Source organism: Salminus brasiliensis, chromosome 12 (genome assembly GCF_030463535.1).
Source record: "Salminus brasiliensis chromosome 12, fSalBra1.hap2, whole genome shotgun sequence".
In the NCBI taxonomy this organism is placed as follows: Eukaryota; Metazoa; Chordata; class Actinopteri; order Characiformes; family Bryconidae; genus Salminus; species Salminus brasiliensis.
In genome coordinates this window covers 4,839,989-4,858,569 of record NC_132889.1, presented here as the reverse complement: position 1 = coordinate 4,858,569, position 18,581 = coordinate 4,839,989, and the positions used below count along the sequence as shown (strand labels likewise).

The following is an 18,581-nucleotide window of genomic DNA, read 5'->3' as shown; positions in this document are numbered from 1 at the left end:
CTTCTTCTGCTCTGGTTTTCCTTTCTAACCTTCTGTCCTCCTTCTTCTTTTTTCGTTTATTTTTTTATTTATTTTTTTTTTAAAGCAGTTTTCCACAATATAAGGTGCACCATGGAACGGAGAGTATTACAGCAGTGGAACCGAGAGCATCACGGCAATGTTTAATCAGTCACTTCTAACCCCAGCAGAGTCTATAAATACATTTTTATAAGCTTTACCTATGGATCCACTGATTGCTGCATCAATCAGTAGGAAGACCAATGTTCTCCACACGTTCCACACCCAGTAACCCAAACCCAGCACAGTGGGCCTGAGCTTAGAGAAGGGTTTTGAACCTTAAACCTGCAGCTAGCTGTCCTCACTCAGCTTCTTCTGAGTACAATGTCTGAGTACAGACGTTTCCAGTCAAACTCTCCCATTTAAAACTCAGCCTTCACTCAGAGCAAGGAGAAGGGAGCTTTAGCTACGACCCATCATTGCTTATAGGTTCTGATCTTAAGGGGCGTTCTGACATTCTGATGCTCAAGTAAAACCATGTGGAGGTGGAATTACAAGAGGGCTGTAAGAGGTATGTGTGGAGAAGAGGATGGGTTTTTTTAACTGACTAAAGTTGCTAAAATTGTAGAGAGGAATCGTAACGGCTCAGATAGAAGAAGAAGATTTCACAGTCCTGTTCTGAAGGCCTCCCGGGGGATCATTCACACAGTAGGATTTCTCTAATAGCCAGATACCTTGAGCCAAACATAGGGGTTTAGATAGCAGCAGGTTTCTGACTTGGGGTTTATGCATGTCTGTGTTTATGCTCGTGTTACTGACCTCTAATCGTGGTGGACAGGCTGGACTTTTGGCTGTAGGTCTGTAGTACCCTTCCAGTCCATACACTCCATATATGGAAATTAAGCTGCAAAAAAATAACCAATGGACTCAGTGGTTCTGTGATGTCACAAAAACACATTCACATACACTATATGTCTAAAAGTTTGTGGACACCCCTTCTAATGAATGCATTCAGCTACTGTAAGCTGCATCCATTGCTGACACAGATGTGCAAATGCGTGCACACACGTTGTCTAGTCCCTGTAGAGTCTCTGAGAAGTACTGCCAATAGAATAGGACTCCCTGGAGCAGATCAACATCATGAAGCTGTTGCCTAATGCCAAGCTTGGGCTAGAATACAGGGGTATAAAGCTGTGGAGCAGCTCAATGGAAGAACTGCAGCGTTCTCTGGAATGATGGATGGTGCTAAATCCAGATGAGTTAAGAGTGAGGTAGGATGGTGATCATCCAACATCCTGACCTCACTAACACGCGCCACTGAATGCAATCAAATCCTCACCGCAACGCTCCTCCAAAATCTAGCAAAAAGCCAAGCTTGGACAGTAGACACAGTTACACCAAATTAAAGCATGAATGAGTAGGTGTCCCAATACTTTTGCCCATATAGTGTAGATCCATCTGTCCACCATTCATGTAGAAGTTAAGCGTTTATAAGGACTGCGTTCTGAATGAGGCACGATACAGGACAGCCAATCAGAACAGAGCTCATTTACGTATATCAGTCTTAAAGGCACAGTAAGGAAAACTGCCTGTGTAATTCTTAAAGGGATAGCGAGAGAGGTGGGAAATGGTCAGGTTAAATGGAAAACCATGCAGATGTCTTAAGTGGACCTCAGGGGCTAAATAAATTAAACAGTAAGGATAAATGTGGGATCCGGGCTCTAAGTTATCTGGCTAAGTGAGAAACTCCCTTTTGCTTTCCTGCCCTCCCACCGGGATTTGGAAACACTGACTGGGATCAGTTACTGTGTATTGTTCTTTGACCTGTGTCAGTCAGAGGAAATCAATTCCTGGCGGCTGTATTAAAGGTGGCCGCCTGCCAGGCTTCCTCACCATCCTTTATTAGGAAAATAAAGCGAGCAAAGAGCCACTGTTTTTACAGCCAGGAACGGCCCACTGATCTGAATTTAAGCACTCTGTACGCCATAAACCCCACCACTTCATCTCCAAGCACAAAAAACCTAAAGGCAACTCTGACTCGTGCTCCTATGGTTCAAAAGTGGAGTCATCCACAGATTGGCGAGTTTCTTTAGTCCATAAGCGCAAACATGCATGTATTTGCAGAGCAGTGGCAGCTGGGTAACTAGGCTTAATGGGTCGACCCATTCTTGTAAACTTGTTAACGCAGCTTTCTGACAGGTTTCAGCACGCTGAGAGAATATACGATTGGTGACCGTCTGAGTCCAGTATCTGTTAGCAATGTTAGCCTAGCATCTCCCGTTCCAAACTTAGGAAGCACATGTCAAACATTTGGGTACAAGTAACTGCTGTGCAACAGCTATTCGCACCAACTGCCAACATAATCTGCTCAGTTTAAGGCACCAAGAAGTCAACACAGCAGCGTAGAAACAACATCGCCAACTAGTGTTTTTACGGCGTAACTGCAGAGTGACACAGATGCACCGACGCACAAGTACAGGCGCTCACAATAACCTTGGCTGTTTGGGCAGGGTAAGGCATAGCTGCTTTACAGAGCTGTGATTGGCAACAGTTCAAGTCCAGTATTTGTTAGCAAGGTTAGCCTAGCATCTCCCAGGTAGCCTGATGCAGTTGTGCGTGGCCTGTTTGTTAGCATCGTATCGGTGCCTTCGCCGCCATTTTTGACTTCAGTTAGACGAACTGAGTCGATTCAGTGGCCGTATGAACCATCTAACAGTTTCAGTACTTGAATCTGCTCGATTCAAGGTACCATCGGAACCCCATCGCCAACTAGTGTTTTCACAGCGTAACTGCAGAGTGCCACAGACGCACCAACGCACAAGTATACCCACTCTCAGTGGCGTAGGCCATTTACGCAGGCTGTGTCTGTATAAATGTGTCAAAAGTTACATAAACAAATTCATGTAAAATGATTTACAGAACAGACTGGTTTGATCTTTAACATTTAAGCTAAAGTTTGTTTATCTATATTGCGCTTTTAACAGTTACACGGTTAAACGTCTGCCTCTGCTAATAAATTTAATGCACATTTGTGGTTATAGACTAAAGAAAGTGGTCGTCCCGTTTCTAAATCCATCTCACACACAAAAAAAATGGGGCGAGCATGTACAGAGCTGAGATTGGTGACAGTCCAGATTCACTGTTTGTTAGCAATGTTAGCCTAGCATCTCCCGTCCGAAACTAAAGAAGCACAGGTTCGATATCAAACGTGTCTAGATCGAATGGCTGGATCCGAGGTCCGTGATCAATCACCTTCATTGGGTCCTTGACCGGACTACTCCTTTAACAGCCAGGGTTCTCCCTCGGCTACAGAGGACGGCCTTCGCTCCAGGCTACAGCACTGCAGCACAAGCACTAAACCCGCGTCCACACTCTCCGCCCACAAGCACAAAGGGCTGCTTTACGCCCTGCGCTTCCTGAGCGCATCTCAGTGCGGAGTCCCTAGTGAAGGACAACTCGTCTGCCTTCGCTCGATTAGAACCGACAGTAAAGTCGGTGCGTTTTTCCCCGACACCAGACCAGAATACGCGACGACTCCACTCCCATACGGTACACCAAGCCAGTGGGGCAGTGGCTTGCTGGTCGCTTCTCAGGTGAACATGACCCCCCTGCAGAATCTGTCCCCTCGGCTGCTCGTTTCAGTGCCAAGAACAGGAAGAAACGGCACGCTGTGTGTGTTTGTGTGTACCTACATACACAATGCCTGGGGTGATTCTCCTGATGGTCCAAAGCTGACCAGCTTGTTCTGTAGCATTCCTGTCTTTATCCTTGTCCCTGTCCCTGTCCTCCTCCTCTTCAGACCTGCTTTGTACAACAGAAAGCACAAACCTGGGGAAACACACCAGACAGAAACCCGGCCTCCGTCGCTCTCGCCCTTAACCTTCCTTCTCTATTCCTGGATTATAAATATGTACAAAGTCCTGTAGTCTGCCTCGTTCCCTTCAGCGTCAGTAGAGCACATCTGCAAGAGACAGAACACGACCCTCTTAAAAATACAGGTGCTTCAGAAGGTTCTTTGAGTGACCGTAAGGAGGCGTGTTTTAGTGTGAGGAACCTTTCAGGTGGTGAAGAACCAGTCAAGTGAGGGTTGCAGAAGCTGCGAACCACTTTTGGTTCCGTAAAGCACCACGTTCATAATCTAGACTATAAAGAACCTTTACAGCTAGTGAAGGTACAGCATTCTAGGTCTTTACAAGCTCTAGTACACGCATGGCGGTTCTTCATGGAAACCAAAAAGGTGCTTCAAATGGTTCCCATAGAAGAACCATGTTTGTAATGGAGATGTGTCTGTGAGGAACTCGCACATCCAGTGAAGGGAATGAAGAACCATTTAAGTCTTCACACTCGCACATCTTTTTAAGCATGGTCCTCACAGAACCAAAACGGTGCGTCAAGTGGTTCTTCTACTTTTTCAAGTGGAGAACCTTAATTTAAACCCAGCAATTAAAGGTATTTTAGAAAATGTTCTCACGGACATGGTCCTCCTGGAGCCAACCAACTGTGGTCCTTCTAGGGCCTTGAGCACCTTTATTCTTAACAGTGGACGTCGTTTGCAGGTGCACCGTGTCTCGGCCTGTTTTCCTAGAGCTCCTGCTGTGCCGCGTCCCATTTCTCAGTGTAAAGTATTAAAAGTCGTAGTTGATGTTTTGAAAGCTTCTTAAGCGTGTTTCTGAAGCCGTGGCGGACAGCAGCAGCAGCCGCTCCCAGCCGCTCGTTTAGAGCTAAGAAATCCCGATATGTGACGACTCCGTGCCTCCGTCTGTTTCTTGGCCAAGTCAGTGTTGTATAGAGAGTTTGTGTATCACTGATTAAACCTGTGAACAGCTAAACACAGTCATTGCCATTTTTTTGTTTCCACCACTAGAAGAAATAATAAAAGGTTTAAAGATGGAATTATCGTAATAATCGTAATTCCCTAGTCTGGAGTATTGTCAAGCAATATATAAATATAAATAAATAAAAATATATACACACTGTCTGTACTAAATAAAATAAACTCTTTGATCTACTTTCATCTCCGACTCTTTTTAAGAGAACAAAGCAGTGTGGTTTATTCTGCCACGCCCATTTCCAAGAGTTTGCTTCTTTTTTTTATGGGAATTTACGGGAATTACATATTTATTGAGACCCTACGATTGAACAGTCAGTAAATGCATTATTCTACGGCAGGTCCTTATGAACCCAGGTAATGTTTAATGGGGTGCTAAACCGTGATCTAGTAATTGCAGCTGTTTTGCAGCACTGACCGCAGATGAAACACTGTAATAAAAACAGTCACGTGCATGACCAAGAGGACATATAGCCACAGTGCACGTTTTAGTAACAGAATTAGAGGAGCTTTTGTGTTGCAAGGGTCTGCAGACTGATAGATAAGGCCCGCAGTGGGGAAATTCTCAGTGTCACGGCAAAAAGGGATAGCAAGGCACTCTGTTACAAAAATGTAGATAAATAATTTGCACTATACACAATATAAATAAGAATAAAAAAAGCAATAACAATATTATTTACAGGTTATTGCAAATGACTCTTAATAGGGGCTACTGCTGTGGACGCTGATCGTAAGGTAGCTAGCTATGCTCACCCAGCATTCCCCTTAGTGCAAGCGGTAGCCTCCAGTATACTAGACTTTATTTACTACATTAAAATCTAATTATTCAATTTTAATTTGACTAAAATAGAATAAAAGCCTGACTTTTAACTGTGATCTTAACTGAGCTATGTTGTGTAAACTACTGCACGTGTTTGCAGCCTTATTTTACACACTGAAACTTACAGTGTAATTAAAGGGCAGCTAATAACGATGCTATTAACCTGCTATTAACTATTACTATACTGTTATTATTAATATTATTAATGCACTAAACTATACATTAAATATATTTATATTAAGACTCTCAATTCACTTCCCAGTCCTGGACGTTGTTGGACGTTGTTGGACTTTGCTGGACGTGAAAGGCAGCAGATCATGCAATTGATTAAACTACATAGTGCCACCCCATAGTGTCACAAGGGCCAGATTTGAAGACCTCAGCCAAGCTCGGTGCAGTGAGGTTACTACGGCATTCGGCCAACATTCGGCCAAACTCAGCTTTTTTTTTGGTTTGTTTTATACGAGGAGAAGGAGGAGCAGGAGCTACTGAGACCCCTCCTCTAACTGAGCATGTTCAGTATGGCTGTGGCTGATGAATGCCAGCCCACTGCCATCCAGCTTCTGCCATCTCCTCTGCCCCTCCAACACAAGCTGGCCTACTCTGGCTGAACCTCAGCAGACCTGAGAAAGCTCAGTAAATGCATTATTCTATGGCACCTTTATAAGAAAGGTCCTTATGAACCCAGGTAATGTTTCATGGGGGGCTAAACAGTGATCTAGTAATTGCAGCTGTTGTGCATGACATTGTATGCATGCATGACCAAGAGGACATATAGCCACAGTGCAACAGAATTGGAGGAGCTTTTTGTGTTGCAAGGGTTGCAGACTGAGAGATGATGCACGAGGCTCGATTGTTGTCAAATATAATGATAATAATAATTAATAATAATAAAAAAAAAGAGAAGATTGTGGTTGTAGTTTGCTGTTTTCCATCATATGCACGCGAAACTGCAACTGCACCCATTCATTGTGTGCACGTGAAAGGGCGCCGTATTTGGGGCGAGGGCCTGTGACTGACAGGGGTCTAAGCATTTTACCAGAGAGTTGTGGGGCCAAGTGTGGGACCCTTTCAGGGGGACCCTGGCAGCGCCCCTGGGTCTGAGGTCCAAAATACACGAGCTCTGAGACATGGCGACGGGTTCCTCGAGGTGAGAGGTGAGAGGAGGCCCTAAAATGAACACAGTGGTGAGGGCAAAACCTCCTATCTCCACACAAAGTCTTTTGCTACAGTTGCAGCTACAGCGGGCTTGTAATTCTCACCTGTTTTTACAGCCCCCACAGCTCCACCAGCTCCACCAGCTCCACCAACCAGCCTCTCCTCTCCTCTCCTGTCCTCTCTGACCTGTGTTCCTGCAGCAGCATTCACACTGAACGCTGAGGCTGCCACTCAGTGGGCGTGGCAAAGGTGACGTCACGTGCTTACCTTTCTATTACAGGTGATTTTGTTGGTGTAAAAATGAAGTCCGCCATAAAAAGGAGTCCCCTAATAAAAGGAGTCCTCCATAAAAAAAGAGTCCCCTATAAAAAAGGAGTCCCCCAATAAAAGGAGTCCTCTACAAAAAAAAGAGTCTCCCAAAAAAAAAGTTGTTCTCATATAAAAAGGAGTCCCCTATAAAAAAGGAGTCCTCCATAAAAAAGAGTCCCCTATAAAAAAGGAGTCCTCCATAAAAAGGAGTCCTCCATAAAAAAAGAGTCCCCCAATAAAAGGAGTCCTCTACAAAAAAAAGAGTCTCCCAAAAAAAGGAGTTCCCTATAAAAAGGAATCCCCCATTAAAAAGGAGTTCTCATATAAAAAGGAGTCCTCCATAAAAGAGTCCCCTATAAAAAAGGGAATCCCCCAATAAAAGGAAGTCCTCCATAAAAAAGAGTCCCCTACAAAAAAGGGAGTCCCCCAATAAAAAGAGTCCCCTATAAAAAAGGAGTCCCCCAATAAAAGGAGTTCTCATATAAAAAGGAGTCCCCTTTAAAAAGGAGTCCCCATAAAAAGGAGTCCCCCAATGAAAGGAGTCCTCTACAAAAAAGGAGTCCCCCCAATAAAATGAGTCCTCCATAAAAAGGGAGTCCTCTACAAAAAAAAGAGTCCCGCAATAAAAGGAGTCCTCCATAAAAAAAGGAGTCCCCCATAACAGGACTCCCCCAATAAAAGGCATCCTTCAATAAAAGGAGTCCCCCCCATAACAACAGTCCTCCATAAAATAAGTCCTTCATAAGAGCAGTCCCCAATAACGGGAGTCCTTTATAACAGGAGCCCTCCCTTAAAGCAGCCCCACATAACAGCAGGAAATCAGTGTTTCACTCGGTGGTAAAATTGTAAAAAATATCTTATATTTTTTTACACCAACCAAAACCCCCTTTATTTTACTCAAATACATTAATTAACATTTGAAATACTCAGTAAATGCTTTAAAGAAATGATTCTATGGCACCTTTAAGAGAAAGGTCCTCATAAACCTGGTAAATATTTCAAGGCTGTGCCACAACAGTGATCTATGAGTTCCAGCAGTTTTGCAGCACTGACAGCAGATAAAACACTGTGAAAGACGGCAGAGAACTTTAATAAAACACCCCCCCCCCCACACACACACACACACACACGACCAAGATGATATATAGCTACAGTTGTTTTTGTTTTGTTTTGTTTTTTTTAGAGCAAGCACATTTTAGTATCAGTTTCTTTTATTATCACATAAAAATAAATCATTTTTAGGTCTACATAGGCCATTCATCTACATTAGGTAGGAGTTAAGGCTTTATTGTTAAGAGCATACACTCGGTCCTGCAGTCGCTCACCCACAGACACGACTAATAAACCAGTATGAGCCACAATTGGCTAGTGTAGATCTGGCAGCGATGATTTCTCCCAGCATGTAATAAGGAATAGTTTTGATAGTAATTGGAAACAAGTTCACAAATGAAAAAAACAATAAAGGCAAGCTTCATCTTCCATGATATACTCTCAGCTCGGCTCTTCTCAAACCCACCCTCCCGAACCCTTCCAAACCCTCCCGGCCCCTCCCGAACCCTCCCAGCATGATGATTCAAAAAGAAAACAGAAGAAAAACAGCACTATCACTTTTCAATCCGGCAGTTTAGAGCACCGCTGCTTTTCACGAGTCGATCACCATCCCTGACCAGGTCTCGTGCTTGGTTCCCGGGGCCAGATGAGTTATGGTAACTTCCACAGCCTGGACCTTTTCAAGTTTGGGTGGGATGGAGCAGATCTTATAGTTGACCTCATCGCCTTCTACAGGAACATATTCTCCCTCAATACTGCAAAGAAAACACATGAACACACCCATCAATGTGACAGAATGGTCAAGAGACAGAATGCTTATGATCTACATATATATAATATAACATAACATTGGGACTAAAGTATTGGGACACCTGTTCATTCACAGTTTCCTCTGAAATCAAGGGGATTAAAAAGTTGATCCTGCTTCTGCTGTCCAGTGAGGAAGAATTTCTACTAGATTTTGGAGGAGATTGCCCGCTGAGGTCCCCTCTACCTTCTTCAAACCAGCTGCCACCTACTGGTCCAACCAGCAGGCCCCCCCCACCACCACCCATGTTCAAACCATTTTTAACATTAAGAGGAGGACGGGTCGGGTCCCCCTTGTGAGTCTTGGTTCCTCCCAAGGTTTCTTCCTCCAGCTCTGAGGGAGTTTCTCCTTGCCACTGTCGCCGTTGGCTGCTCACTGGGGGTCTTTGATCCATCATGTCTTACGTTATTTCTTCTTTCTTCTTTGTCTCTGTCTTTTATTAATCACTATTTATGTAAAGCTGCTTTGTGTCGACATCAGTTGTAAAAAGCTCTACAAATAAATCTCACTTGACTTGACTTGACTTGACTTGACCCACCCGAAATGGTCGGCAGTACAATTGGGGGGGGGGGGGGGGGGGGGGGGAACACAATAATGTTCGAATTCAGTGAATGCTGCTTGTATTACGGACATTTAAAGTAAACGTAAAGCCACTCAAGGTCAAGTGAGAGCTCCAGCAGTTGGGCGAAAAGTGAAAACTTCCTAAAGTTGTGAGACAAGTGTGTATCCATCACACTGTGCTTTGAAATGGAGTGGAAACTGTTTCTCTTGTCGCCCTCCCACACAGCGAGGCAAAACAAGGAACAGGAAATGCGAGGAACAGGACGGTCGTCACTGGTGCTTTTCAGTGGCCCTCAAGGCCAAGAGCTGTTAGACACCTGTGAATGCTGCTGGTGACACAGACGCATGCTGCGGTTTCAATGGGATTCATCCGCATGATAGCGTTACATTTCCTCTACATGGAAACAATACGATGACGTCGGAGAGCAGCCTGCTGCTGTACAGCGCGCTGTCGGATCAGCAGCCAGCATGACGATTAGACTGGTGAGGGGGCTGTAGAAAGTTTGTAAGACCAAAACCTTGTGATTTATTACTAGAAAACTTACAGATGAAATGAAATATGACCTGGATTTACTTCAACCACAGCTTCTACTGAACCGTGTATTTATGGTACACGCATGTCCTTTCATTTGGCGACTATTAAGGTCTTATTAGTGCAGATGTCGCTGCACAGTAGAACAGTGCACCACCACTCCAGAATCTGTTAAATCCTCAGGAAGGTCTTTTGCAGTCGGACGGGGTTCTGGTTTGGCTCTCTCACAATTGTATGAGCAGTACTGTCTGAAGGTTTTCTTGGTCTTCCCGAGCTCACCTCAACCTCCACCGTGTCGGTTAGCTGACACTTCCTAATTACATTCCGAAAACACTTCCCTGCATCTCCCGTCTCGAAAACTGTACAAAACAATGTTTGCTTTGTGTGATTTGATGAAAGACCTGCGTTATTTCTGTCTAAAATAATAACCCTCCGTTAGATCATGAATCAAAACACCCACAGAAGCTCAAATGGAACATCTGAGAAGCTCGGAGCACAATATGACTACCTCATTTGCATATTGCAGTCTCCTGTGTTAGCACTGCAACAGGCAATAATGCAATAACTATTAACAAACAATGTACGGTTCATCCCCAGACCCCTCCCACATGGAAAGATGAAACATGTGACCACTTAAAAACATCCACCCACACACTTACACACTCACACACACACATTTTACACACACCTAATCATACAAAGGCATGTTAATGTGTCTTCAAATAAGCCTCAAGCCCCAACGCTGCCACTTTAGCATGACTACCCGCTGCATTTACTGCTGCATTAAGCAGGAAACATCCAGAACATACATACATAATACTCCCACCGCCATCATTCCTCACAGCCCACCCACTACACAGCCCTTGAATGGAGTAGGGGTGACTCACTCACATGACCACACACACACACACACACACACACACACATACACTTTTAATTTTAAAAACACATATAATTTTTTAAACATGTCAGTACCCATATGAATTATTTCTATTAATGAGTATTTCTATTAATATTAATATTATAATATATTATATTAATATTATTATATATTTAAGTACATAATGCACTACATATGCATCACTTGCTGCCAAATGTGATGAGCATCACAAGTGTGAACAAAACGATGCTTACATGTAAAAATAAACCCCAGTGGGCCGACACACTGCCACTATGATCCGAGGACCGCTGGTTCGAAAGCCATCAACAGCCGGAGTCAGAGAGAGCACAACTGGCCTGTCTCTCTCCGGGGTGGGTTGATAGCACCTCTAGTGTGATGTAGGTCAGCACAGGCGTCTGTTAGCTGTTGTATCAGAGCTGGGGAGCCATGCTTTCCTCAGAGCGTGCCGGCTACCTAGCGATGCTGCATCAGCGGCAGCTCGAAAAGAGGCCTGTGCTAGTCTTCAGCCTCCCAGTGTTGGGACAGTTCTCATTGAATTGGGCATGTAATTGGTTCTCTTACAGTCTAAGAGTGAAGCTATTATAAGGTTAGGAAAGATATTTAAGAACATTTTATTGGAGAATAGCAACTGTTTTTAGAATCTTGAGTAAAAGGTAAATCAGAATTGCATTCTATTTTCTCTAAAATGGGATGATTTGCTCCTTATAATGAAATGGTTGGTCGTGTTCAGCGTGTCAGTGTTCAGTTAGTTCTCACTATAGTAATTTTTATTATTAAGTTTTAAAATAACAGAACGGGTTCCCTTTGAAAAAATTATTCAACTATTCAAGCCTATTAAAACATTACAGGGTTTAATGTGACAGGGTTGAAGGTTTTGTGCTAAAATGGCTTTTGTACAAACTGGTGTTTCAGGTGTTTCAGATATTTCTGCTCTTGGCACTATTCCAGATATTTCCATCTGAAAAAAAGCTTGACAAGCTTGATCTGAAAGTTAAAATGTTTAAATATATGATAAAATAGAATAGAAGAGGAAAGATGATGTGGTCAAAGAGACTTTGATGAGGTCATCACTTCATCACCACAAAATTATGACTACATTTGATTGTTATGGGGAGACATATTTTACACATATATAAAAAGTTGAAAAGGAGTTGGGGAGATAGGAATGAGGTGGGTTGCTGATCATCCAACATCCTAAACCTCACTAATGCTCTCGTTGCTGAATGCAATCAAATCCTCAAATCCAGCAATGTATGGATCGGTATCAGAAGAAACTATGAAGGAGCGGTGTCCCAATACTTTTGTCCATATAGTGTGTGTATATATTTTTAAAAATCTGCATTCTGCTTTTAAAATGTACTGAAAAAAGGATAGAAACACACACACACACACACACACACAAACACACACACACAAATACACACACACACAGACACACACAGACACACACACATACAAATCAGATGTTCTGATACTCAGAGCCCTACACTCTAAACTGCTCTAATGTCAGAAGCCTCCACAATTGCTCAGTCCGTCAGCTGTGGCTGAACAGGGCTTGCGTCCACGCAGGTTATTCTACTGTTGTGATTAACCAGTGAGGCTGATGTATTCAGCTGTCATGAAGAGGACATAATTAATATGAGTGAGAAGAGGAGACATAGAGGGAAGGTGGGTGTGCAACCCAGGGTAGTAATTATGCGTATTTTCCTCGGTGCACCAGAAAAGATGATTGCCTGATGTTCTCCTGCATGTAGAGGTACTGCTCTTGAATTCAACACACTACATTCTACTGGGCTCTTTAATTCGCTTAAATGGTAGTGCACAGTGTTAGCAACGACAAGGTCATGGCTAAAAAAATAGCCTCCCCTGTAAGAAGCTTTAAATAATACTACATATACTAACTAACTAACTAACTAACTAACTAAATAGAGTTTGGTTCAAAGGTTTGCCTCCCCTGTAAGAAGCTTTAAATAATACTACATATACTAACTAACTAAATAAATAAATAAAAATATATGAGTTTGGTTAAAAAAAATAGCCTCCCCTGTAAGAAGCTTTAAATAATACTACATATACTAACTAACTAACTAAATAAATAAATAAATAAAAATATATGAGTTTGGTTAAAAAATAGCCTCCCCTGTAAGAAGGTTTAAATAATACTACATATACTAACTAACTAACTTAATAAATAAATAAATAAAAAATATATGAGTTTGGTTCAAAAATTAGCCTCCCCTGTAAGAAGCTTTAAATAATACTACATATACTAACTAACTAAATAAATAAATAAAAATATATGAGTTTGGTTAAAAAATAGCCTCCCCTGTAAGAAGCTTTAAATAATACTACATATACTAACTAACTAACTAACTTAATAAATAAATAAATAAAAAATATATGAGTTTGGTTCAAAAATTAGCCTCCCCTGTAAGAAGCTTTAAATAATACTACATATACTAACTAACTAAATAAATAAATAAAAATATATGAGTTTGGTTAAAAAATAGCCTCCCCTGTAAGAAGCTTTAAATAATACTACATATACTAACTAACTAACTAACTTAATAAATAAATAAATAAAAAATATATGAGTTTGGTTCAAAAATTAGCCTCCCCTGTAAGAAGCTTTAAATAATACTACATATACTAACTAACTAACTAACTAACTAACTAACTAAATAAATAAATAAAAATATATGAGTTTGGTTCAAAAATTAGCCTCCCCTGTAAGAAGCTTTAAATAATACTACATATACTAACTAACTAACTAACTAACTAACTAAATAAATAAATAAATAAAAAATATATGAGTTTGGTTCAAAAATAGCCTCCCCTGTAAGAAGGTTTAAATAATACTACATATACTAAATAAATAAATAAATACATAAATAAACATATATGAGGAGTTTGGTGTCAGTCAATCAGTCGATACATGTTTAATATCTGATGTGTGCTTCGTTAGTTTACAATGGGAGATGTGATATGACTAACTAGAGATGCTAGGCTAACGTCGCTAATTAACCTTAAACTTAAACAGTCACCAATCTCCTCTCTGTAAATACATGCCAAAATCTTAATGAATTTCCCTTAAAAGCCATCAAAAGTCAATGTGAACAAGCTTTAAAAATACAACATATTCAGTAAGGTGGCATGCATAGACCACCTTTCAGCATTTTAGCTAAAATGAAATGTTGCATCTATATAAGATCCCACTATTCTGCTTTCAGACTGGCCCCCGGACTAAAAATGTCCCCAGTTGGTCAAAACAGGGGCAGCACCACCATTCAGTTTATTGGCTGTGTATTTACAGAGATGAGATTGGTGACAGTCTAAGCCCAGTGTTCATTAGCAATGTTAGCCTAGCATCTCCTATGCCGAACTCAGGAAGAAATGTCTTGGCTGATCGGCTGCGTTAGGGGTCAGCGATAAATCCCATTCATTTAGACCAATGACCGGAGGAAACACGGAGCGATGGCCCAGCTCACTCACTCCGAGATATGCACGAAGATGTCAGCGCCTCCGTCCGATGGCGTGATGAAGCCGTGCCCTTTGGATCGTGAAAAGCACTTGCACACTCCAGTGAAGACGGGACCCTCTGACGCTCGGGCAGAGCTGCAGGGGTGGGATACACAAACAACAATGTGTGAGAAGACGGATGGAACAGAGCCCAAATCAGATCCACATCTATGCAACAGTTTTTACTGAGCGAAAGAAGAACAGCTGTGGTTCCATGTGTTATTATTATGAGGACTGCACAAAATATCATATTTATGATTATTATTTTTTTACACACAATACGGATACTGTGCAGTTTGGATGTTTTGATTAAGCAAAACGTAAATAATGAAGGTTACACAGGCTCATCTGTAGCGAATGATTTTACATATTCACAAATTCTCGCAATATCCTGAGTCTACTGTAATAAAACAGTACATCCATATTATGCAGCTCCAAACACTGGACAGAGTAGGGTCCAGTAGGTGGACTATAGGACTCTAACAAAGTCATCCACCCTATTTTCCATTGCCGTACTTAGAAATTCTGGACAAAATATCGAGCTTTTAGCAAAGTGAAAGAAGGGAGAACTCGTCTAGCTGGTGTTTCATGTCCTGTTAAACAGCAGTTCTGGAGAAACAGGTTCCCATGTTGTTGCTATGCAGTAGCTAGGGTGCTCCTGGTGGTGGCACAGGTGTCACTGATAGTTGCCAAGGTGTTACGAAGTGTTTACAATGATATGATATATAATGCTGGGGTGGGGGGAGTGGGGTGGGGGGCATGGGGCAGATGCTAAGGTATTTGAGGTGGTTGCTTTGGTGTTGTCAAGATGTCTCAGGTGGATGCTAATTTGTTCCAGCTGGGCTATGGTGTTCCTGGTGATTGCTATGGCAGTTGCAATAGTATTACAGGTATTGCTATGGCGTCTGAGGTGGCTGCTAGGATGTTGGCAAGTGGTTGTTGTGGTACTTCATGTGGTTGGTTGGATGCTGCCAAAAATATGGCAATCAGACTTGGAGAGGAGCGGATATCTCGAAAAGTACAGGACAAATTAGCTGGGAAAAATAAGGAATATAATAAAATTACAATTACAATTACGATCGAGTAAAAATGTAATAATTGGATTTTTAATTACTGCACAATTTGTAATTGTCACACTGCTTCTACTGTTGCTGAGTGAACTTAATATATTATAATACTCAATTAATTGAATAACACTCGATTCATAAATTACAGATACAACCATTAGCCCTAATGTGTGTGTGTGTGTGTGTGTATGTACTCACGCAGAGCAGGTGCGGTTCCGGCGGGTGGGCAGCGGGCTGGGGATCAGGTAGCCCCTCATGGGCGAGGGGGAGCGGGCCCGATAGCGACATTGGGGCAGACGCAGGGAGCTGGGTGACACCGGAGAGCTGGGGGACAGTGGAGGGGTGGTGGACGGGGCCGCCTGCACAGGGGAAGAGGCCTCAGAGGACATGCTGCCCAGAGTACACCTTCAGCTCTGCCACGGGACACACTGGACACTGGAAGGAGAGGAGACAATCTGAAATCTGACCGATTCCTACAGAGATGGAGACACTTCTTTACACCTTCCTCCACTTTGACTAACATCCTGTATCTTCTACCCACTTGTACTTCTTCTCACAGGTCCCTTTATATAGGTCCACTACGCTGTGGTGCAATAAGGGCCTGTTCACACGCCGGTGTGGTTTCCTGTTAGTGTGGTTTGTTAGAACAATCAACAAAGCTGACATTAAAAACTCTGGTATGGAGGGGTTTTGACACATGAGCCTTAAAACAACTTTGTGAAAGAACCGTTTGTAGGATTGCCAGGAAGGCAAATCCTAAAGCAAGACCCCTACCACCAGCTAAACAAGCCTGGTGCATTTTGAAGTCCTGAGAATGGATAAAGTTACGACAGATAGGTGCAGAATTTCATGAAAAGAACACCTCTCCAACTGTTCACCATAGGGGTGGATCGCTCATGCTGTGGGTCTGTTGCAGCCAGTGGCATTGGAAACATTTCAGTGGCTAGAAAAAAGAAAAGCTCAAGATAAAAGCCCTCATAGTTGTCACACATAGGTTGAGTGGTCCACCACCCAAAAATATCCGGACGAGATAACACCGATTAAGGCCTAGACGACAGCTTAGACAAACTGTCGTTGTATGGTTGTTTTCTTGAGCTCCACAGGAAGCAGAGTCAGGAGACAAGAGGCGAGAGAAAGGTCTATTCGTAGCAATCACATAGTGCCATCTTGGTCCATTTATGGTCAGGCTTTAACCCCAGGAAAAGACCCAAAAGCAGATGTGAATTCCTGATAACAAAAAAACAAGCTTAACCTTTTGACTTCTAGGACCTGGGGACTCCTCGTGTCATGTATATGTGATGTATATGCCTGACTCAGGAGAAACACGACTGATACCGGCTCTTTTAACCTCCAGGATGTCAGAAAATCAACCAGACGCTTTGCCTAGAAACTAAGGGAGGGGTACTAGGGGTTTTGTGGTGTTAGCATGCTAAGTACCAGGCCAGACTATGAATTTAGGGTAGTACAGGATCACTAGCATTGTCTGAAAGCACTAGCATAGCACTAGCATTGTCTAAAACCATTCAGAAACCAGTGAACCTCTCCTCCAAACAACCTTATCATGTTTTGAGCCGCCATCAACATTTCAACTGACAACACTGTGCAGATTGTTCAGGCTGATTAGATTAACCTCAAGTCATTCTCTTCCTCAATACAAAACAACACCATTACTTGCAGTGATTGCAGTAAGAACACCGGCCTGGTCTCGGGTCTGGACACCTCTTCGAAATAATGCATTCACCCATGGGGTTGCATTCATTGCTGACACAAATGTTCAAATGCACACATAGCTTGTCTAGTCCCTGTCGAGAAGAATTGATTGATCAACTGCCAATAGAATTGACTTTCTTGAGCAGATAAACAAGAGTCTATTGGCACCATGCCTAATGCTAGGGGACTTGAGGGGGTATAAAGTCCCTCAGCATTGAGCTGTGGAGCAGTGAAAAAACTGTGTTCTCTAGAATGATGTTAATGGTGCTTCATCCAGTGCTTTTGGGATGAGTTGGGGTGCTGATCATGCAACATCCTGACCTCACAATGCTTTTGTCTCTGAACACGAATCCTCACAGCAGTGCTCCTCCCAAATCTAGTAGAAAGCCTTCTTCCCTGGACAGTAGAGACAGTTACTCCAACAAACACAGCAGGAGAAACTCTTTAATACCCTTGATTTCAGAATACACAATGAATGAGCAGGTGTCCCATTACTTTTGTCTTTTTAGTGCACCTCAAAGCTGAACATATAACTAATATAACAAATAACTGCTATATAATTACTACAGTCATGTGAAGAAAATGTATTTGTATTTGATTCATGTTGGTCATGTTAATGTAAATATTTTAGGGCATACAATTACTGTGGAAGCATCAGTCACTTCCTAATGCAGGATGAGGGCAACAGAGGATATTAAAAGCAAAGCTGGACATTAACCAGACAGGCCTGGACACTCCATTAACGCTACACCCAAGCTTTGGTGCTTTGCAACGTCTCTGATTCCCAACCACAGAGACACTGAACAGAGTCTGCTCTGGTGGCTGCCAGGAGAGGCTTCTGTTTCCTGCTGTAACGCTCCCTTCCTGCAGGCCGCAGTCAACCCTCTCCCCATGCAGGGCATTCGGTTAAGCTGCCACAGAGATCGTATCTCCATCCAGTCGGAATTGGCCGGTGCCGTCCAGGGAAAAAAAAATATTTAAAAATGGAGCCAGGTGTTAGCCGGCCACCAGCTAATGGCTGGACCCTTGGTGGGAGCGGTGATGCGGTGAATGTTAACACGCCTGGGCCACCGCAGGTCAGCGTCCGTGCTAATCGCAGCAGGAAATGATGACGAACGCATTATCATTCATCACCCTCCCCTAATCTCAGCTGTGATGACGCTCAAGCACAGACTGGGGTGGCACGGTAAACCACTTGCACTTGCAGTACTGATATTGTGGTAAGCTGCAATATGCAGATGAGACCTAAAGCAATCAATGTTGTGTCCTGTGTTGGGTGCTTCGGTTAAGTTTCTGTGGGCACTTAAGTGTGGCTGACTTT

General features: G+C 42.7%; 1 protein-coding gene across 3 annotated transcripts in view; it reads right to left on the bottom strand.

Moving 5' to 3' along the window:
* Window positions 1–8,643: 8,643 nt before the first annotated feature.
* carhsp1 (calcium regulated heat stable protein 1) overlaps window positions 8,644–18,581 on the bottom strand; it is a 35,489-nt gene continuing 25,551 nt past the window's right edge. For all 3 annotated transcript variants that reach the window (XM_072693198.1, XM_072693200.1, XM_072693201.1), the window contains exons 2-4: window positions 15,749–15,985; window positions 14,457–14,579; window positions 8,644–8,917 (exon numbers count right to left, since the gene is read on the bottom strand). In XM_072693198.1, the coding sequence (XP_072549299.1) occupies window positions 8,755–8,917; window positions 14,457–14,579; window positions 15,749–15,939 (477 nt within the window). In that variant the 5' untranslated portion in view covers window positions 15,940–15,985 and the 3' untranslated portion in view covers window positions 8,644–8,754. The remainder of the gene's footprint in view (window positions 8,918–14,456; window positions 14,580–15,748; window positions 15,986–18,581) is intronic.